This window comes from Coloeus monedula (genome assembly GCF_965178545.1).
Source record: "Coloeus monedula genome assembly, chromosome: 1".
Lineage (NCBI taxonomy): Eukaryota > Metazoa > Chordata > Aves > Passeriformes > Corvidae > Coloeus > Coloeus monedula.
In genome coordinates, this window is record NC_138781.1 from 101089604 (window position 1) to 101113318 (window position 23715).

A 23715-nucleotide genomic window follows, 5' to 3' on the forward strand; every position below is an offset into this window, starting at 1 on the left:
TCCATTTCAATAGAAAACTCTGCAAGTAGTAGGGAGTTTCTAGTAATATTGGCCAAAATGAGACTATGATTAATCTGAGAAGTGCTAAACAGCACTGCTGCCTCCTTGAAGAACTTCACATTCCACATTATTATTTGGACAGTCTTTTATAATGCAGACCTTATTAAGGCATGACATTTTGAGATCTATTGTCCATATGTGTGCCCTGGGAGGGGTCACTGTCAATTTATAAAACAGAATGATGGCTTTTGAGATTGTATAAAAGAGTAGCACAGAGAGGACTGCACTCCAGAGTGTAACAGAGTAGCTGGAGAGGACTCCAATACAGAAATCATCACCTAAACCACCTAGATTCAGCTTAGGTAGTGACAATTTATAAAATTAAATTATGAACAAAGGAGAGATCAGAAGAAAACTTTCAGCTAGCCTCTCTTTAAAGAACATGACAAAAATGATCCAAAGCAAAGACTCCTTCGGAAACTATTGCTGTCCGGAGCAGCTAAATGCTATGGGGAGATGCAGTTTTTGTTGCCACTCATCTCACTTGTCAAAAGGAGGACACTCTTCCTAACTTCAACCTGCAGAGGAGGCTTTCTTCATCCCAGTGACAAGTGCAACACAGCTATTTCTCGACTATCAGCAATCTTTGAGGGTCCCCACCTACCCCTGGTGTGTCTCTCATCTGCCTCTTTTGTATTTGAGATCTTAATGGAGGATAAAGAAATGTGATGTTAAATGTGTGGGTGCATGCCAAGATTTGAGGGAAAAAAAAAAAAGAAGCAAATTTGACTAAATTGAAGCTTCAACCATTTATTGTTATTTGAATGGTACCTGGAGAAACAGGGAAAGAAGTTATTTACTATGTCTCCAGGGTGTATAAAAACAGCTAACTGGATGAAGTTGAAAAAAAGATCAATTAGGTTATCATGAAAAATGCTGCAATGAAGATCTATTAGTCTGTGCAAATGGAAATAGTCCTGCACCTAAGGCAGTTTAAAACTAGTTTGGACTAAGTCCTATAAAAAGAAATTACATGGAAAAATCCTAAGGGATAGACTAATAATTTTCAATTACTAGAACTTTTCTGTTCAATAATTTCTTTGACTCCTTGGTATTGAAATTGTTGGGAGTTCATCCACCAATGCAAAAGTCCAGTAGGGTCTGGGGTTTCAGAAACAAATATAACTCTTTTGCCATAAATTCTTTTCCATTTAAATAAACCTTTGTCTGAGATCTTTTCAGCTCTCTAAAAGGGGAGATCTTGCAGAAGAAAACACTTAACAACAAAATCAGAGCTACACACCTAACCAACACAAACACACCCAGAAACTGGTAAAACTACTAAAAGTTTTGCGAAAAAAGTTCCTTATTAAGAGCATAATTTAGGCTTTAATTTTTGTAATTTATAAATTGTAGTGTTATGCGACATTTGGATGAATGAAGTTGTACGTATGGTATAATAGACTATTTTCAATGTCAAAACTCTGACTTAAGGGACAAAGTATTAATCTTTTGCAATATTACAGCTAATATCAGTAATAACCAAATTCAATTTCATGTAAATTTTCAACCATTTTTTATACATGAGAGTTTATAAGCAAATGAAAACTTCTTTACCTTTTTTATATTATTTAAATTTTATTTTTTATTTTTAAGTTCTGATTAACTGTGTTCATTTCAAAACTGAACTATCTGAAGCTATGAAACCTTCATAAATGTATACAAATATTTTTATTGGGTTGTTTCTTTTTAAGGAAATCTGATGTATGAGAGCAATACATATCAGGCTACAATATTTTCAGTTTGATCTGGTTCATTTTGAATACAGTTGTGATTGTCTAGGGAAAGGCCCATGAGATAAGTCAAAGGATAATTCATTCTTGCTCTTGTTTTGTCGTTCTCTGGGACATTGAAAGGCCTACACTTGAAATTTCATTTCACAGTTCTGGGTCCTTTGACTCAATCTGTTACACTCATTTTTCCTAAAAAGTTTTGTCTCAAGACTTTCTTCCAAAGTGGTGTTAAATCACTGTTTTGTATAGAAAAATTCAAGTACTACTTCAAATTATTGACAACTCTTCTTTAAAAAGGTTCCGTTTTTTAGTACAGACAAGGATTCAGGCAGAGAGAGGTTATGTTTGAGCTTTCTTGCTCAGCTAGAATAATCAGATTTCTGTTTATCCTGGTCCCTGATTTTGCAGGACAGTGGCTTAAGATAGCACATCATTACTTTCAGTTCCTTCACTTAGTAGAAGCCATCTGTGTTTTTATTTAGCCTCATTAATATAAACGTCAGTCAGTAATGTTTTCTATTCAGCTGCCTGAATAGAAAGAGAAAAAAAGATCTATAATCCTGTGTCCCAAAAGGTGGAATATGAAACACTTTCTAACCAGAGTAACAGTACTTTTACATTCCTGTTGCAGTGAATGTCAGAGTAATGGAATAATTATGTCGTCTATCTTGAGGGAAAAAAATAAAAAACAACCCAAATTCTTCCTCATTGGGGAATTTTCATATTTTCGAACTCATGAAAAATTTGATGTGAATTTATTAAATTCAATCACAGTTCTAAAAATCTTAGAAATCTAAAAATATTATCAAATCATTTTGTCATCTAATGTCCATGCTCCCCCTTGAGTGTATTTAAGCAAGGGATATTTCCCGGGCATCTGGGACAGCTGAACATCCATGTGAGTTAGCTCACTTACTTTTATTTATTTGTTTACTCTTCTGAATCTGGTCTGATTATTTCTAATTACCCACTTGAAATCCAGTTAAGTTTTCTGAGAACCAACAAACAATTCCAGAATCATTCAACCTTGAGCGAGACAATGTTTTTCCTTTGGGATCAGAGTTGGTTTGAAAGTATGAGAAATTACTCATTATAACTCTTCATTTAAAGTTTTGAAACAGAACCATGTAATGTCAAATAAAAACCCCGAAAGAGTGAATCTGTTTTATTTATTGAGATATCTAGGCCCCAGCACTTCAAATTGTTATAAGCAACTTTTTTCAGTCATGAACTTTTAGTATGTTCATACAAGTGCACTTCATAAAAGTCAGGCACTTCATTGCTGTTTACAAGGCATTATGACATCTGGTCTCATGTATGATGATGCATTATATTGAAAATCATGATCACAGGTTTATATCGAATTTCAAGTGAAAAATTGTTCTTTATGTGGAGCAAATGAGTATCTAAAAGGTCTCATGGGGTTCTCAGATCCCATATTACATCTTGCCATCACATAGCTATATGCTTCTTTTGACAATAACCAAAAGGCAAATACTGAACTTCCTAGTTTAGAAATCCCTGAATGCTGGGAGTACCATATTACCAACAGAAGGAAGCTGAACACTTAAGTTCCTACTCTGTTGAACTTTGATGTAAAAACAAGAGCGAGAGAAATATAAGGTACAGTTTTAAGTATTTTAGCATTGGGGTAAAGAAAAATGACAACTTAACTAGGGATGCTTACTGCTTCCCCTGCCATCAGTACTACCCCTGTTCTCTACAAAAATGCTTTCCCTGTTTTCATTCCATAAGAAGCTGGACACAGACTTCTAGAGTGGGTTTGCTAGGACATTCTACAGCAGTACAGGTACAAATAATTCTATTCCACCTCCACAGGAAACACCTTTCTTCATTTGTAGGTGATCTCACCAATAATGGTGATAATGATGTTGCAATGATAAATATTATTTTCAGAGGAATCTCATTTCTCTGGTAAAATGTCTGTTTTTGGAGCACCTGTGAGGGATCTTTAGGAAGCTTAGAAGTACATTCAAAGTAGTCCTAGAAAACCAACATTTTTAGATTAAACTGCATTTTTACAATGCCACTGTCATTCTATAAATAGTTTATATTATTACTTGTTACAGAACAATTAAATCTAAATCTTAGAAGCAGCAGAGGATTTTCCTTAAATATGGTCTTTTTCTTATCCTCTTTTCCCTAAGGATAAACTTTTGGCTTTGTGTAAATACTATGCTGAGTTAGCTTAACCTTAGGTCTGATATAAAGTGATTACCCTTTGCTTTAAACACTTATAAAATGAGGAAATAACCAGTGGGCCCTGGACATTTGTTTTGCCTATTAAGTCTTGATTTCTCTGTAATGTTTATGGAGCACTTGGAAATGGCAAATCAGGGAGGATATTATGGAATTTATACTGAACAGAAAGCCTGGGTAGTCATCTTCCACAAGTGTTTATAAATAACTTATTTACAATGAGAATTTTCACTACCCACATGCAGAACAGCACCTCCGAAACCTGTTGTTAAGTGTTACTTGGTAGCTCTCATTCAGACATTATAGCACTTCTTCCAGGGAAAAATTGGAAACTTCTTGTGTCATATGTAATAAATAAGGAGTTTTTGAATACTCTTCAAAGGTTTTCCAGGTAATCTGATTTTCTCATCTGGCAGATTTTCTAATACCTTATAGTGGGATGCACTCCTAGGTGGTTGCGTTGTGGTCTCATCCTGACAACACTGTTGTTGGCTGTAATAGTTTCTCTTAGTGACCTTGGAATTGTGGATATCTGGAGAGATTCTGCTGACATTGAAGCAATTCTTTTTTTTTTTTTTTTATTTATACTTAAGCTGTTCAATTTTCATCTTTATGCATTCTATCTACAGGTTTATAAGGTGTTACTGGTATAGCAAATAAATCTTCGCAATTGCCCCAGTGCTTTTGTTTAATCAGTCTGACTGTGGCCCATCTGTTAGGCAGAAAAACTATTTTTTAGTGTAGCCACTCAGTTGCGACAGGTTTGATTCTTTAGCTGTCAGTATTTATTAGGTAAAACCCATGTTTATATCATTTCTTTTCAGTCATCTTTTTGCACAGGTTCAAGTAACTGTGATTGTAGATTTTTTCTGTTATTGTCTATTTTATTTAATGAAGCATTTCTCAATTCTAGCAGCAATAAATAATGACCTTTATTGAGATATTTACCTTTCCTTAACAGATTTTTTACTCTTTGGATAGTGGTTCTAGCTAATTCTCCTTAAAGAAATATACACAAACTCTTGTTAGAAATCACTCAGTTCCCTTTGGCTAATAAACAGGGTTCTTGCCCAATAATTAGTAGCTTTGTACACTTAAGTCCTTGGAAAACTGAGTCACGTTTCTGTTTCTAGAACTGAATATTTTTGCAGTAGGCAATATTTAGTAAATGATGAAACATGTCCAATAAGAAGTAAATCTTCTCTCACCCTTTGTTGCGTACACTCATCTATTGCCTAGTGTTTGTTCATTTTCTAAGGACAGTACTCATATTTTTGTGAAGAGGACAATCCAGAGAATCTCTTCTGCTTACCAGTACTGAGATTGAATGTTAATGAATATTATTTGTATATTTGTAGTTCTAGTAGGTGTTTTTTGTCATCTTAATATATCTTTTGCTATATTGATGGCTAAGACCTATCTTGATTTGTTTACTGTCTTGTTGAGTAATGCAGACTATGTAATACTTTAATTTCAGATATCACACTTGAGCTTCTTTCATGGGCAGGTCTAAAAACAAAATCATGCTTCATTCAACTTTGACACAAATTTTGTTTTAAATATTTTGTAAATAAATTTAGCCTGCCCATTAGAGCATCTATGCCTTTGATACATCGTCTCTTTTTCTTCTATTATGGGCTAAGATAACAAAGAGCCTGCTGCAATCTCTAATATTGTACTGCTGTCATGGGTTAGAGAAATACTATCATGTAAAGTCCTTTTCATGTGAGAAACAGATTATACAATGATATCTGTGAGAAGTAGGTGTCATCTCTATGGCTAAATCTGGCCAGTATATCTATTGCTAGACACAAAATTTGTGAAAAATCAAGACTGTGAATCAAGCTTATTAACACACCTACTTAGTCCTATTTGCTTTTTCCTTTCTTTTCTCTCTCTCTGTAGAATTATAGCCTATGTCAAGCTACTGACAACTTCCTTTTACCATATATACTTTTACCTTATACATACACTCAACATCCTCTCAATAGCATTGACTGATGTAATCTATACAACAAGGTGTGTTGTTCTAAAATGATCATGACAAATTGAGGCAGTGAGAAGTTAAAATTTTGAACTCCTATTTTAAAAGAATTCAATTTTCAATAAAATTGAGTTCATGCAAGAGTCACTTGCTTATTGTGGGTGTTGTTTAATATTTGTGAATATTTGAGTAGATTAAACGTGGGGGTTTTTCCTTATAATATTAACTCACATTAGATAGAGATATTCCTAATCTTTTGTTTAGGAAAATCAACAAGTCATTTTTTGTTCAATTTATGTTCAATGTGTACATATTTTCAATTTGCACAGGGTTTTATTTTATTGTGACAAATCCAAATGCTTAGGTGTCCCTATTTTTTTCTCTGCAAAGCCGTTCCTTTCATAAAGGCCTTCAGGCCAAATAATAACAGCTACTATAATTTAACACTGTAATCCATCAAAAATCTCTGAAATTACTTTCTGATATGCCCAAGGATAATTCCAAAGAACAGTTGCTTAAGCTTACTATACTCAAATGCTGCACTGACAAGCCACTAAATCTAGTCTCAATTTAGCAAAGAATTTCAGGAAGCCTACATCTAAGCATGTGCCTAAATCCAGGCAATCTCTAGGCTTGGGTACTTACTTAAAAGTAAGTACATTTAAAAACTGTCCTCTACTTTTCTATCTATTGAACTAAGTAAAAATGAAATATTTTTAGTTTTGGAGAGTGAAACTACCATTTCTTCAACTCTTAATGAACTGAAACTGGTTTTCTACCTTCATGCAAGGGATGTGGTAGATCTATATCAATTCAGCATTTGTCTATTTGCTCAGTATCGAACTAATATAGCTTTAAATAGGTTCAACTTACTCTATCCCTGTTTTTCCTTTTTTTTACAAAATATTTTGTTTCAATAAGTTGAGTTTTTGTTGAAGTTAGTACACCATAATTAACTATTTTTCTGTCTTCCTGTGCTGTTCTTCCTCTAGATATCCTTGTTCCTAAAAAAACTATCTTGGAATTGTCTGAAATGAAATTATTTTCTTCAATCTGCTTAAAGCATAGTTAATTCAGATAAACTTTTTTGGTTCAACTCAGTTGGTCAGTCAGATTTACAAGCTGTAAAATGAAGTGATACAAATTCTGCAATCATTTGCAGTGAGTACTGGTTCCACTCCTTGGATTTAAAATTTGAAACATAAAATAAAGTTTCCATTACATTTTTACTACACTTCCACTACTTGAACTTTTGTTCATGCATCCATTGTCAAAGAACCTTTTTCAAATAAAAATGGAGCAGTACTTATGGATAATTTTTTGAAAGAGACAATTATCATATAATAATAATAATAATATTCTTGCTTTGAAAACTCTTCTTGATTATTTAAAATTCATATTGTTTACATGATTGCAGCATAGTCTGCAATTCACTGGGTGGAGAATGCCTGACATTGCAGTTTCCTCAAATAGGTTTGTAGAGAAGGTTCTAACTTCAATGAGAAAAAATGTTTTGGTCTGGAATACACGTTGTAAAATGTACTTCCAATTAATTTTTGCTTTTTAGTTTATAGGGTAATGAGATGTACCAAACAATTGAGAATGCCACTGAAAGGAATAAATTCACTGCAAAATTGTGAAAATAAGTAAACAAATGCTTTTGATCAACACTTCAAAAATACTGCTACAGAGGTCATTACAATAAAGATGAAAAAATTTTATTTGAATACCTGGTTGTCAAAAGTCTATCTAATATCCAGCTGTTTCTGTTAAGAAAGTTTGTTTGACTCATGAGTAAGATGATAAAAAGTAATTGCAAAATATTTTTTGAGAATTCAGGATTAGATAAACTGGTTTCTGTGACACATCCATTGTTAAAATTTTGTACTAGCATGACAGAAGCAGGCAGTGTGAAATGTGTTATTCTAGTCACATATCAGTCCCCTAGATGACACTGAGAAGCCAGAAGATGTTGTGTAACAGGACTTACATACATCATTTGCCAGATGTTATCTGATAGTTGAAGCTCAAGAGACAATGTTATCAAATCTGCTGGTTGCAGTATGTGGGTTAACAAAAGATTGTATTACACTCCTCTTGTTTTCTTTTGATTTTTTTTCCTTTCTTTTATTTTCTTTTCCTGTAGCTCATTTTTCAAGTCTACGTGAAAATTAATATTAAAAGAGAATGCAGAAAATACTTCCTAAAAATATTTTATTCCTAAATGCTGATTTCATTATGGGGTTTAGGCAGTTGGTTATTAACTGCTGCCAACTATGCATGTCATACTGATATTCTACAAAATAATTTTATAGTGTTTTTTTTTAATAAAATACATACTGGCCTAAGATTTTAAAAATCAAATTTGGGAGTTTGAATGTCTGTCATTTTATGTGCATCCTCCACAAGAATTTGTAGCAATAATACAGTTCTTTGTACTCTAGAGTATTGCATATCAGTGATATTTCAATATAAATATAGATCAATGATTTACTAAGTACTTTTTAAGGAAAGGTTTAATTTATAGTTGACTTTATTTTCATTGTTATCTCTAGAACTTTAAATGACTCTTTTAAATCAAGCTAGGAAAAATCCTGCTGTTTGGCAGTCAAAAACTTGATCTGGTCAAATGAAATTTAATTATTGTCTACTTGTTGGGTAAGCAGCTGACCCCTACTTAACAATCCTGAGAGCTGTGACTGGCCATCATGTTTGACCTGCTGCTGCTGCAAGTCAAAACTCTCCTGGGTCCTCATTTCTTCTAAATATTACCATATCAATGGTAGAACTAGACAATCTCTAATCAGTACCCATTTTGCTGTTCCTTTCCCTGTCTCTTGAGCCAGTTACACAGCAATATTGGATATTGTATAAAGTAGACAGAAGGACTTATGAACACTGCCTTTCTAAAGTGTGATTCAGTGAACCACAATGTCTTATTTGTGAATGTGATGCAAAAGATCAGTGTTTATTCTCTGTATTTGGCTGAACCAGTCTCTCAGTGTAGGACTCAATCAATTGCTAAATTCAACTCTGATTCTGGGCCTAAACTTGCTTCTTTTAGAATCAATATTAAAATTATGAGTAAATCCAGTGAGAATAATATCACTGCTTCAGACTGGTAGATTTTGAACAGAGGGGGAAAAAAGGTAAATCTCTTAAATTCCATGTAAACTATAATTTTTAAACCGAAAACGTTATGATAGTAGAATTAAAATTTTACTAACCTATACTTAATATAATCACTGGGTAAGGATAGCTGAATGTGGAGTTTTTGGGATAAGGAAAAGTCAGAGGCAACAGAGTTTTATAGACATGAATGTAACTCTACTCAGATTCTAGGTTCCAAATCTCCACTTACCCACAGACTCATTTGTTTGTCATGTTCATGACCAACCAGTTTGAGGGCATTTTGTGAACACAGAGCATGTGGCATAAATGCTACTCAGAGAGGACTGAGAATTCATTAGAAGAATGTTGTTTAAAGAAAAATTAAAAAGATTGAAGACAATATCCCCTGTTTTAGAACTTATTTTCATGTTGATTTTTTCATGTGAGCATGCAGCAAAACATATGTTAGCGTTGTTTATGAGGAACAATGTTCGTTCATTAATTTAAGTGGAAATGGTTGGGGCAAGAGCTGGTGTGAATTATGTTTGGTTTACATAGTAAAGCATACAGTAGGACTTTTCTCATCAAAATAATAGAAGTCCTAGCTGACCTCATGTCTTGTTTCTAACAGTTTATGTCTACTCTAGGTCAGTATTAGGAATCAATTGAGGTTTGAACTTTCTCTGGCACTTTTAATTGCATGAAATTGGAGAAAAATTGTCAATTTGAACAAAAGGGAATGTCACTCTCATGAAGTTATAACCAATAGGAAGCAAATTAATTGTAAGGCAAAAAACCTGTCTGTAAAGCCTAGATTAACCAAAAATTATCTAAATGTTTTCCTCCCATAATCTCAGGAGAAGTTGAATGTCATAATACTAGAAAAAGGGGAATGATTATTGCTTATTTCCAGTACATTCTTTCTGTCCTTTAATATCTTTAATATCTGTCCTTTAATATCATTTAAATATCTGAATGCTACCTTGTATAATAAAATGTAAAATTCCTAAGGTTGTGGGTAATTTAAGTAGGGAATTCACAGTTTAACACAGACTTCTTTCTGAAACCCTTCCTCAGAGAGGGCTGCTGCCCTATGCAGTTGAAAAGATGAAGATGCAGAAGTGTTAGAATATCTCCAAAGATGCTCCCCAATATACTCTGCAGCTAAAGTTCTTGAAAACCCATCTTATCATTCTGTACATTTGGGGAAAATGCTGAGGTCAACAGCTCAGTGTTCCTTGAAAGGACAGTTTCTAGCCAGAAAACCTAAGTGTAGCAGAAGAAGAAGGAAAGATCTGGTGTCAGTGAAATTTATACTGCTATGAATTCTATAATGACAGGATAGAAGACTTACTTTTCCCACAGTTGTTTTTGGGACTTGGTGTTAATATGTCTTCCTCAGCAATTCACTGAGCTGTGTGGATTTATAATTCCTCTTCTTGTTCTCTGAAAGTGTCTGTGGTGGGCATATATAATTACAATTGGAGGTGACAATTGGGTTTAAAAAATGAATTTCACTTTTCCTTTGATATATGCTAGGGTTTTTTTTCTAGTTTTTCCTTAAGAAAAATGTTCCAGTGGGGATGAAAACCTAGATTTTTTCCCTTTGATCCTAAAGATTTCTACCCTGGATACAGAATACATTCAAAAAACGTCCTGTGACATTGACTTTTTGAATCATACAATGACTTTGTTACAGGAGAGTACTAGAACATAATTCATCCAATAACTTTCAAAAATCTAGCAATTGCACAGTAAACTAATGAATGGGATTTTTCTGTCTGTGGCTATTTCACTTGTTTCTACTCTAAGAATCATGTTTTCTGGGGCATTTTGTCTGTTTCATCTCCTTCTGATATATGGCCATTGATGATTAAGCATGCAGTTGTTTTTACAAACACAATTCAGTTCCCTCTGGTGCTCTCTGACACAATTCTTCACTTTAGCAAAAGACTACCTGCTGTTTTGCTAGGCTGTAAGAGAAAAATATTTGAAGACAGTGGAAAAATTCTCTTGCTAAAGTGGAAAGTGAGATAGTCACACGTGGAAATTAGAGGAGATATTTGAGTTTCTCATGTGAGATGCAGTTATCTTCAAAAAGATGCCATCACTGGCATGGCCAGCTACTATTCTCCAGTAGGAGAATATTAGTAGCTATAAACACTGTGTTGTATTTCTTTTTTAATTGAAAATGTGTCACAATGTGTGGTAAACTACAGGTTATACAGTACTATTTGAAGCAGCACAAGTAGTACAATTTTTGACTATAACAGCTCTAAAAGATGTAGCTATTCAAAAGAACACTACAGTGAATGTATTCATTCTGTTGAATGTTCTGAGGTAAAACTAGGAGAAAACATTTCTCCTATGATAAAACAACAAAGGCTATTTTAAGTCAGAAAACTGTTCTCATAAGATCCTTCTGTCCTGAGAAATCCACCCTATGGACTGATCCAGCATGAATATCGTGAAAAGGATGTGCAGATTCTGTACTCAGTGGTAGCAAGAAATAACCATGTGTAAATAGGTTCAATCTGCAGAAGTAATGCCTGGTACTCAGTTGTGGCTAAACCCTCAGGCTCATTTTTTCCCCTAGTCTTCTGACATGAACTTAAACTGTTATTTCCTTGGACTGGGCTAGGAGTCATCTATAAAAAAACAATGAGAAAAATCCTGAGTCTTTAGTAGTATTCCACTGAAGTTGCATGACTAGGAATACTTAGAATTCAACATTGTTCAGGAAGAGCACTGTAGTGTTGCACATCTCTCTTCCTAGTCCAGTTCAGAGACCATTAGTCAATTACAGGAAGCCTCCAGGATATTATCTTGGGGAGACACAGACAGGGTGCTGCCCTTGACTGATAGTCAGTCCTGGCAGTCAAGTCAGCTGCACTGTCACAGCAAGGCTGCATTACTCAGATAAAGTGGACTCCTGAGCTCATTCAGTCTTGTTTCAATATTTTTGGGCAACCAGCACACAAAGGTAAATGCAGCCCTTGAAATATTCATCATAGGATCATTTTTTCCCTGAATTTCCACAAACAGTGGCCTGCATAAAGGGAATATAATGCCTAATTGGAGCACTCAGCTGCTAGTGTAAATATTTGACATAATAAAAATGATCTGCCAAATAATCCCACACATATCAAGGCTCCAGGGCTTCCCCTCTCCATTGATCACCCTGAGTATGACATCATTGCCCATTCTTGCTCTCCTTTGTTACTAGGTCAGTTCGAAGAGGAACTTCTCACTTCTGGGATTTAGGAGCACATATCAAATAGCTCAAACACCGTTTGAGGATGAGACCCAGAATCTCATGAGACCTTTTGCTTTCTGACATGGTTCCCAACCATACAAAATTTACATGGGAGAAAGACCCTAGTCTAAATGGTTTACCGAATAGACAACAGAGGCAAGCAGGCTAAAATCTCAAAGCCTGTCACTGTGTGCATGAAAAGAGAAATTTAACTGCAACTTCTATTATCATGTGCTCTGTTGCAGTGGAATTCATTCAGGTGCTTCTTGTCTGCCCATTTTGACTAATCTTAGCAAGAAGTTATGCAAAGACATAGATTTTGTTTTTCCCTTTTTCTTTTTCTGTTGATACAGCATTTTTATTTCCAAAGAGATGTCAAAGAAACAAAGAAACATACTTTAGGCATACAAATGTCTGACTATTGCTAACATTTGCAGTATATCTCATTTTACTGAGGCCACCATAGCAGTACAGTTTGCAAATCACTATATATATTAATTACACTATAAAGATATTTTGTAAGTATGAGCTGAGAGTAGTAAAGTGACAAAAGAAAAAAATGAAAAAAAAAAGAAGATATGGTAGAAATCAAACTTTTGGGTAATAGTTGATGTTATTTCAACAATATTTGTCTTCATATGACTTTTTGCTGATTTAATGGCAGGTAGATCTTCAAGGTGAAATAGCAGGAGTCATGTTCACTGCTACATTTTCACTTATCAGCTTTGAGTTCTTTCATGACTTTGCTAAGGAGTGAAAAATTTGAGAAGCATTATTTTAGTTTATAAATATGTAGCCTCCGAAAGACCAGCAATACTCACAGTATTGCCCTTAAAAGAAAACGTAGAAAACAAAGAGCAAATACAGCACATAATAGTGCCCACTATAATTATTATAGAACCTTTCCACCGTGTCTAGCAAACTACAGGCTTTCTTTGAAGACCTTTTGATATCATTGGTACAAATACAGACATATATAGAAGTTTCAAGAAGACTACAAATATGTAAGAGCCATCTGGAAAAAATCATTTTAGGCTAATAAAAAATAATTTGTGGATTTTTGCACAGCTATTTAACTTCATGTTGTTTTTCTTCTTACTTGTTTTTCTTTACTCACTCCAGCAGAATAGCAAAGTTCCGTTTGAACACCACACGAACAGCGCTTACTTATAGAAATGTTTTTCTAGTTTAGGATTATTTTAGTGATTATTTGAGCAGATTTTTATGCTTTTAAATCTTCTGACCATCTTCTTCTAATACTTTTACTCTGTCATCAAATACTATGAGGCAATGACATAAAATATCTCAGAATAATCGTCCTTTTCTGTACTGAATTCTGCAGCCTCTGCTTTTATAGAGAACTATACTTCATGCCTCAAGGGCAGGAACAGTTTAGGCTCCCAGAAATCATTGTAAAAGAACCTGACTTAGTGAACTTGAAGATAAATAACTGGTGGCTTTCTGAATAGTGCAATTCTCTCCACTATTCTATGAGTATTTACATGCAAAATCAGGTCTCTAATAAGTTCTCTTAGAGAGAAGCATGTACATGTGTTAAAATTTCTTAATATTGATGGATAGAAGTTGAATATCTATTTCTAGTCAAAGGCAGAGAAATAGAAAGATATATCTACAGTTTTCTGATCAGTGAGTAAAAGTGGAGAGTTCACTGCTTCTGATTAGGAAATATGGCTTCAACCTACTGTGACTACTTTCTGTATGTATCTATTAAAAAGGAGGTTTTTGTATTCACAAACAGCAAAAACACCCTTACATTTTAAACATCAAACCTTTGTAGTGTATGGTTTGTTCAAATAGTTCAAATAATTCCTTCACATCTCATTTATAGAAGAAAAGAGAAAAATACTTCAAAAGTTATTCTGCACAAGAATTTTGAATTACATATTTTCCTCCCCTTGACTTTTAACTGTAAAGCAATTGCTCATGTTATTTACTGTATATATTGCACTTCAGATATTAAAAAAAATCCATAATTAAGTATACTGTAGTCCAGCTATGATCACTAACACACAGACTCAATCTTCCATTTTTTAAAAGAGATATTAAAATGTTAACTTGTATCTTTTGACTTCCAAGAGTGAGATATCTATTATTTTTTATCAGTGAAAGCAGCAGGTTTGAAGTTGCAGGGTAAAAAAGTGCCCAAATGAATTTTATATGAAAAGCTAAGGAAATTTGAATAAAATGCAAGAGGTTTACTTACAAATTTTGCATTTGTAAGAGAGAAAATACTCAAATTTTTCTGCATTACAACATTACTTATAAAAGCCTTATGCAATCTGTCTTTGAACACAAGTTGAACGGTCTTTATAACTGGATTTTTTAATTCAAAAAGTGATCTTTTAAAATTGATTTGCAATAATACTTACCAGCAGAACATCTTGTTGCTAGTAATTAGTTTGAACTTTATTCATTTTCCCTGTGTCTTACAGAAATTATTCAAGTAATTTAAATTTAAAGAATTTCACTTTCTGTGCAAGTGACAAGGAATGAGGCATTGCATGCATACGTGCATGCACTGGTGGCTAAACATGTTTCTGTGTGGATATACTGCAGCTGGGCAATCACATAAGATGCTGCAGTGTACTTGTAAACAAGGTCATTTACATACTTTTTGAAGACTTAATCCAGTTGACGTACAATGCCTTTTAACTTTACAATTTTCGTTATTTCATAAGATTTTTGAGCAATCAAGTGCCCTAACTCCTTACAATTGTCCTGTTTTTGCATGTCATGTTTCCCAGCTGCTTAGAAGAGCCAGACTTCTTGCACAGGAACAGTGAAATGAAAAATAAAGTAATGTAGTATGGTTCAATGGAAAATATAGATTCCAGAGTCAGCATCCAAAATCTTTAGAGTCTCCCATGAGGACCTAGTGGAGCTTTTTGAAAACAGGCCTAAGTATTTCAGATTTCTCCAGGCTGGATGTATATGTTCCTGAGACTCAGAGCAAATTCCACAAACAAGTCTGCATTGTGATAGAGATTTGTCTAACCTCTGCTGCTACCTCAGATAATAGGTCTAGTCTTTTGACTGGTTATTTCGCTATTATCCGATTCTGTTCTTTAATTATTACAAAATCAGAGAATCAGAAAATGGCTGATCTCAGAAGGCACCTCTGGAGGTCATCTTGTCCAACCCCCTTTTCAAGCAGGGTCACCTAGAGCCTCTTGCCTAGGATCATGTCTAGACAGATATTGAATATCTCCAAGGACAGTGACTCCACAATCTCTCTGCTACCTTGCTAGTCCTGAGTCACCTCATACTGGAGATGTGTTTCCTGATATTCAGATGGAACCTCCTGTGATTCAAGGTGTGCTCACTGCCTCTTGTTCTGTCACTGGATGCCACTGTAAAGAGCCTGGCACCATCCTCTTTGCACCCTTCCATTAGGTTTTTGTAAACCTTGGTGGGATCACCTCTGACCCTTCCATTCTCCAGGCTGAACAGTCCCAACTCTATCAACCTTTCCTCATATGCCCCTTAAAAAAATTAATGACACTTTTTTGGACTGTGTCTAGCAGCTCCATCTTGCTTCCTATTTTGCCTCCCATTTTCTCTCTCCTTATGGGTGATCCATCTTATTTTTCACAGAAAATTTTCCAGTCTTGAGTGTTTTCCTTACGGGAACATGATTTTCATCTGTCTATTGGAAGATCTAGACAGTCAATGTTTATATAGCATTAATGGTCTGACCCAGCCAGACTGAGAATAACAATTTGATTGGATTACATACAGAAGAGCTGCTAAAACCATATTTTCTAGGTAAACATGCTTAAACATGGTTGAATTTTAAGCATCTGTGATAATATCTTATTTACAGATTTTGTTTTTATTATAGTAGCATTGGTATTATAGCAATATTTAATGAAGGGTTATCACCTCATGTGTAGTAGATTTTATTTCCCTTTCACTCTTGAAATGTTTAAATCTTGCAAAAGTTTATTTTTTAAAACTGAGCAGATCTACAATATTTCTAGAATGTTAATGGATTGTGCATTTCTGTGTGCATTGTTACCAGCAATGCTGTATTGTTAAATGAGAAGATACTTTCAGAGTTGTTTCTCAGGTCAAATTGTATGGTCTAGATTGTATTTCAGCCTGGATATTTGCTACTAGCACTGCTTTATATGAAAACCCTTTCATATGGTGGAAATCCTGGCAGGACCCTTTTCACCTTCTTTCCTCCTCGGTACTTTACTAATGTGGTGGAGTGTTTTCAGTAAATCTGAGTGATCCTTGCAAACTCAGTAAAAGGAAGGAATGCAATGGTTACATGAGATACAGTTGGGATGTTAGTTTGAACCATAAGTAAAAGTAGATTTCCTTTAAGTATCTCACTTTCAGAGCTAGATATCAGTATCTAAGTAATTAGCTGAAATATTTGATTACATTTAGTGTTGTTGGTAATCATGTCCATCTACTGATCTATAAAAATGCTTGACAATTAATACTAATTGCCTGCTCAGCTATATTTGCAGTCCTGTAAATTCATGAATATTTACTCATGATTTATGTTGTGCAACTGTAAAAGAAATTTGGGAAGAACAGCAGCCTGGGTAGAGAAGGGCAATTTAAAAAGTGATTTTACAGCTCCAGTTTTTGAAGTCAACACCTTTTGACTTTTTAGGTTAAAATGGCTGATCTTGCTTATTCAGCACTAGACTATTTTGTTATATTATCTGGTTATGATTCTTACTGTTCTTAATTTGCTAAGGCTAGAGGGAAACAGCAGATTTGGTGGGTTAGTTGCGAGTTTAATGTTTTTTTCATTTGATACATCTCATTCTTCCAAAGTTTCTCTTCTTTTTTTTTATTTTTAGTTCCTTCTTACAATGACCCAATTCTGAAACAAGATTATCAGTTCCATAAGTGAGAAAAAAGTGCACAACATTCATTTTAGGTAGAAAAGCAGTGCAAGTGATAAAAATTTCCCAGACAAGACCAGTCTATTCTAAGAAATCATTTCTTGAAATGTTTTAGTCTTTCATATTTCTGGTTTTGGACAGTATCTTCAAACTGAGCCACATTTTGTGAAATGATCATTTGTCTATTGCATAGCTGTCTGTTGAAGCATAGGTCTAAGACCCAATTCACTTCATCTCTGTATGACACCTGACTATAAAAACATGATACAAACCCTCTCAAATAGTAAATACAGTCATGTTTATCTGATGGAAAATAGCACATGTATTAGACATTACCTTGTTAGGACAATAACTTCTAATGGTAATTCTTATGGAATAATTTTTCCAGTAAGACCAAATGGATGTTTCTGACAAAGAAAGTGTCACCTCTTGGGCAGTAGGGATGGCAGAGTATTCATAAACACAGAATTAAATTCAGATTTCTCTAGTTAAGTTGAGTGTTATTCTGCAAAATGCAAAATAGGCAAAAAGATTCTGAATGGATCTGTAAATATATCCTCTTTCATTAGACTGATGTATTAAAATGTCGTGTGGTTAGCTGTGTGTGATGTTCTCGCTAATGTACGCAGAAATATTTTTGTACCCTTCTGAAAGGGACAGACAGAGAGAAGCAGGATTTCGTAACAGAAAAAAATAACTTGGTATGATGATATCAGTAATTTCTGCATTAATAATTATTGTGTTGCCATAGTTTTGAAACATTTCTTATTTCCAAGAAATCTATGTATAATTATATACCTAAAGTGCATTATAAAATTTGAGCATATTGACATAACATCCTAGACATTGAACAAAACTAATTTTGTCTTTCTCTATTTTTAAGATCCAGATTTTAAGGACCTTGGGGTTTTGAAGCCATTGCCAGGTTGGTATGTTGTTTTTGGGTTTTTTTCTAACTTGGAGGCCTTTATATTCTGCTGTAGAAAACATTTTTGTTTGCTGTTCAGGTTTCATTTTTTCTGGTGTTTTGTTATTCAGTTTGTGAGTTTGAGATGGGAGGACCTGAAGGAATTGTGGAATCTGTACAAATTGTTAAAGAAGGAAAAGCTTCTGAAACTGAAGCAGTAGACTGTAAATGGTACATCCGAGCACCACCCCGATCCAAGGTCAGTCCTTCATCCACTTGCTGATTTGCCATTTAATTTAAGAAATTGACTTTTCTAATATATTGTGCATTTCTTAGTACAGTCAGATCTCGTTTAATAACTTTACAGCTTGAACTGTAAACTATTTTCTTCCTTCTGCTGTGGAAGGGTAATTTGTTATCTCAGCCAAAATAACCACCTTTGTCCATAAATGATGATTTGGGCAGTGCTATTGTGCTTTTTGTGCCATAAGTAATTTTCTTAAATTCATCTTTAATTTTGCTCATATTTTTAAAGAATCAGTGTGTTTTCTTAAGTGGGAAGTAATCTTATAATTTTAATTTTCAATATATTTCAAATACCTAACATAGAGACTACTAAGGGAACACTGCTGGCTCCCTAAGGTCATCATTGTTTCTCGTCTGGGAACTGTGAAAATGGACCCAAGGTAAATTCATGTTCCTCTGTATGAAGCCTTTAGTTCCTTTGGTTTAGAGACACAGACAAAAAGAGTGTTCTCATTTCTTTTCCTCCACAGTCAGCAAGCCAGGGCTTTGTAAGAAACATGAGAGGGCTGCAGTGAATTTAAAAATACTTTTGTTGGATTCCCCTTGATTTTCTCTCTTATCTGTAGCTTATCAGTTATGATATGCACTAATTGTTGCTGGCTACACTACGACTTCATCCCTCTTTGCAATAGGAACAGATTTATGCCTCCCACCTACTTTCATTCCCTGTGTAAAAGACACCCCACAGTACACTTTTTCTAGCTGTCTTTTATTGGACAAGAAAGGTTTTAGGAAGTAGAATATGTATATACACTACTCTCTGCCATCTTTAAACAGATGAGGGTTTTTTTGTATAATCTCAGTGAGGAGACTGTACTGAATATGTAATTGTTTCATCATCAGTATAACACATGGAGGAATGCTGAAGGGTTCTCTTCAGGGAAGGTTTCCAGAAGAGAAAAAGTCATTAGTATCAGCATTTTTCTATTGGGGAAGTTTAGGAAAAGAGTTGGCTCATAAAGACTACAGATAATTTATTTCCAGAATATACTTTAATCTTATAACTTCTTTTTTACTTTTGGATAAAATTAATATTGATAGAGGTTTTCAATTAAGTAGATGAACTTCCCTAAGTAGTGATATGAGATGATTGGGCTGATGAATGATTATCCATGTGTTATATGCAATTTATATTCATTCGGGGCAAATCCCAGTATTGATACCATCTTTGGGAAGAACAGATGGAGACCAGCCCTGCTGAGAAGGTCTTGGGGTTGCTGGTGGATGAGAGGCTGGACATGCCCCAGAAATGTACACTCCCAGCTGAGAAAGCCAATTGTATCCTGAGCTGCATCCAGAGCAGCTGGACAGCAGGGTGAGGGACGGGATTCTGCTCCTCTGCTCCACTTTGCTGAGACCCCACCTGCAGTGCTGCATCCAGCTTTGGGGTCCTCAGCAGAGAAAAGACATGAGCTTGTTGGAGCAGGTCCAGAGGAGGGCCACAAAGATAGTGAAAGGAATGGAAAACCTCTCCAGTCAGGAAAGGCTAAGAGAGGAAAGGTTGTTCAGTCCAGAGAAGAGAAGGCTGTGGGGAGACCTTATAGCAGCCTTCCAGTACTTAAGGGGAGCTCTAAAGGGACAAATCTCTTATCAATAGAGGTAAGACAAGGTGTTTTAAACTAGAAAAGGGTAGATTTAGACTAGATATGAGGAAGACATTTTTACAATAAGGGTTGTGAAAAGCTGGATCATGTTGCTCAGAGAGGTGGTCGATGGCCATCCTTGGAAACATTCAAGGCCAGGTTGGACAGGGCTCTGAGCAACTGGATTTAGTTGGAGACGTCCTTGCTCATGGCAGGGGAGTTGGATCAGATGACCTTTATAGGTCCCTTCTAACTTGAACTATTTTAGGATGTATTTAGGTATTAGTAGAAAGAAAACAGACAAACACAGAATTGTACTTATTAGAATCAATACAATTAAATTTTGTACTTATTAGAATCAATACAATTAAATAAGCCAATAACATTTCTCTATAGTCTTAACTCACGTTTATGATTGGTTGATCAGATAATGTAATTGTGATGATCTTACTTGATCTAATTCTAAAGTTCTATATGATTCAAAGCCCTGCTAAAAATCCCACTTTTACCTACCTGTAATATTTATCCATACTTCAGTTATGATGTAAAACTCCAAATTGGATATTTATGTAACTGTAAATACAGTGTGTATCAGAAGAATGCCACACTACCACATTAGCAGAGGGCTAAAAATTAAAGTTCATTAATTCTTCATAAACTTCCATATGTGCATTTAGTTCTGTTGCATTCCAAGAAGTGGATGCTAGCTGAAGGGCATCTGGAAGGGAGAGTAACAAGAAAGTTTTAGGAAAATGAAGTAATACTGAATGTTATTTATTGTTATCTAGAAGATTTTGTGAAGGAATGCAATTTAATAAAAGGCTTTTACAAGGAAGAAGGAATGCTCTGATGCCCATGTCTGCAGGATAACTCAGGCTCCCACACTCTGAAAGAAGGTTTCAGGTTAGATATGAAGGAAATAAAATTCAAACATCAGGGAGGGGATTATGAATGTTTGGTTGAGAAAGTTGGTTCAGCTGGCATTGTCAGCAGTCTGAAAGTGCAGGTTAGGTAACAAGCTGTGAAAAATGAGAGAAACATTAATAATCCTACCTTTAGGCAGAGGGCTGGGCTGGGTCATCTCTTGATGGATCCTGCTGTTCCCATCTTACAGAATTATCTGGGTGGAGATTGAGCAATATAAAAGCATATAAATCAGTGTTTCCTAGCATGGAGTTGAAAGGTTTCACAGCAAGCTAGGAAAAAGAAAAGATTTTTCAGGCCTAGATCCATCTTTGAGGGGTAAGTCTAATTTAGCATTTGAACATAGTGTGTTTTTCCAACAGATATATTTATATACACACAGACAAGTATATATATGTATAGATGCACACACATACAGTTATGGTTTCATCATACTGGGACAAGCTGAAAAATATACAGTTATTAAGGAAGGAGGAACAAGTGGATAAATTTTTAAGAAACTTGTATGAAGTGAGATTTATTATAAGACTTTATGGGTCTGATTCAACTGAACTGGAACCAATTGTCCATGTTTTACAAACAGCTTCCTTTGTCCTTATCTAACCTTGAATTAATGACATATTCAATACACTTATTTAGTGACATCATTTTAATTTATGTCAGCTCGCACTTATGAAAACAAGCTCTCCTGCTAAAAACAGTGAGAACTCCACAGACATCTTTAAATCCACATGTTCCTGTACTCTGGGCTGCACAGTTTGTTACTGGGAATTATGCCTAAAAGGCGAGAGTTTCTCAGAGAGAGTTTGTGTTGGACTTTTCATCTTTAGTTTCTTAATTAAACTGTGCCAGAAGGTGGTTTGCTTGCAATTTCATTTGGCGTAAGCTCATCCAATCTAAACTGTCTGCAGAAACAAGATGCAAGTCCTTCCCTTGGTTTCCAATTCCAGATTCAAGCCAAGTCTGAGCTCAATATATGAGCAATGAGATCAGCCTGAGCTTCAAACTGACAGTCTGGGTCTAATGCTTCTATCCTCAGTGAGCTGGAATGGGAAGGAGAGCAGAAAATTTGTTGCACACACTTAAAATAGAGCTATCACTGATTACCTTGTATCACACACACACACACACACACACACACACACACGCTGAAAACTGAATCTGAAAATGCATGCAGAACTCAAACTTTCTCTAAGTGCAGAAGGCAGTCTGAACACAACTTCAATCTATATGCAGACCTGGAGTCTTATATGTGAAAGCAACTAGTTGAAAAGTCCATGTTTCTTGTAATCATTCAAAGTCAGTTCCTGCTGAGTAAGGTAGCTGTGAATTTTGAATAGAGTAGTACTGGGGGTTCTGCATTTTGTGTAGAATGTGACCACAATTAGTATTCAGAGCAAGAAAGGAAAATTAAAAAGAGTGCTAAGAGTACTCAGAGCAGTAAAGTTCTGGAGGAACTTCCTCATCTGAAAATTCTTCAGTGTAGAACAAAGCCCAATGAAGGAAATGTATAAGCTTATTGCACAGGGATTTGAAAAATTTCAGTGATATTTTTGGCTACAAGCAGTGGATAAGCAAAGATTTTGTATTTAGGAATAGAAAATAAGAAAATTAATAGAATTATAGTTTTCTTACTTTCTGTTAAAGGTGAAGTATTGGAGGATAATATCAACAGCAAATGTTTTTCTGTGTTGGGTGGGTTAGGAGAGGCCCCCCCAGGAAGACAGAACCATGTTTGTGCTCAAGTAGCTCTCCCCTTGGTGGGTAACTTTCCCAGCAAGGTACCTTTGTGTCATGGTTGTTCTTCGAGAGGCTCTACAGAAAAAATAAGACAGCAGAATCTGATGGTAAGAGTAATAAAACATTTACAAATATGATATTCTTATACTGGGAAAAAAACAGTAAGCAGTGCTATTAAAAACACTATTATCAGAATCTCTGAGCACCTCAGAAAACAGCATCAAAGCAGGAATTAATTTGAATGTAGTCCAGTGGAAATAATGTATTCTGGAGGAATAAGCAATAGGTACATTTAGACTGAACAAATGGCAGGAGTAGCCTCTTTATTTGCACCATGAGAAATAAAATGAAATTATAAGGTTGTTAGGCAAAGTGATGCCTAATTCTCTTTCCCCACCTGAACATGATATTGGACAAAGGTTATAGGATGTAAGACTTAACACAAAAGATTGAGAAACCCGAAGTGTCAATAAATGAGTATTTAGTTTTGACACATCATGGCAGCATCCTTAACCCAGAGCCACCAGTGAGTGGTGGTGTCTGTTCCAAGCAGAGCCAGTGAGGAGCAGTGAGAGGGGGAACACAGCACATGGGAAGGGGCCAGGATGAGGGAGGTCACAGCACCAGGACATGACTGATGAGACTTGGACAGGCCTGGCCGTGGTGGCTGGGGTGTAGTGGTGGCTGGACTCGTCTGGGCAGTGGGGCCAGCCCAAGCACAAGCCAGCCAGCCAGCAGCTTGGTGAGGGACAAGGCTGGGGTGGTGAGGAATGAGGCTGGGAGCGGGGCAGTGTCACCCAGTGTGACCAAGACACTTGTACGTTTACAAAGGGTTAGTACTGCTACCTGGCATGCTCCTGAGCAAACGGAGAGATGACTCTTTTGGTTCCAGGTGCCTGCCTTCGTATCGAGTGTAGTCTGGAGAGAGACTGGGTGGTTGCGCATGCATTTCCTAGAGTGTTGGGAGGAAACATGAGGTGAAGCAAATTGCAGAGCTGTGAG

The 23715-nt window shown here is 35.5% G+C and overlaps 1 protein-coding gene across 3 annotated transcripts in view; it reads left to right on the forward strand.

Annotated features, from left to right (window-relative positions):
- NETO1 (neuropilin and tolloid like 1) overlaps nucleotides 1-23715 on the forward strand; it is a gene marked incomplete at both ends in the record, with an annotated part of 61475 nt that overhangs the window by 15157 nt on the left and 22603 nt on the right. For 2 of the 3 annotated variants that reach the window (XM_082282830.1, XM_082282831.1), the window contains 2 exons: nucleotides 18137-18178; nucleotides 18292-18419. In XM_082282830.1, coding sequence (XP_082138956.1) covers nucleotides 18137-18178; nucleotides 18292-18419 — 170 coding nt within the window. Of the gene's footprint in view, nucleotides 1-18136; nucleotides 18187-18269; nucleotides 18420-23715 lie in introns of all 3 variants that reach the window. The other variant, XM_082282829.1, reaches the window with a different exon arrangement.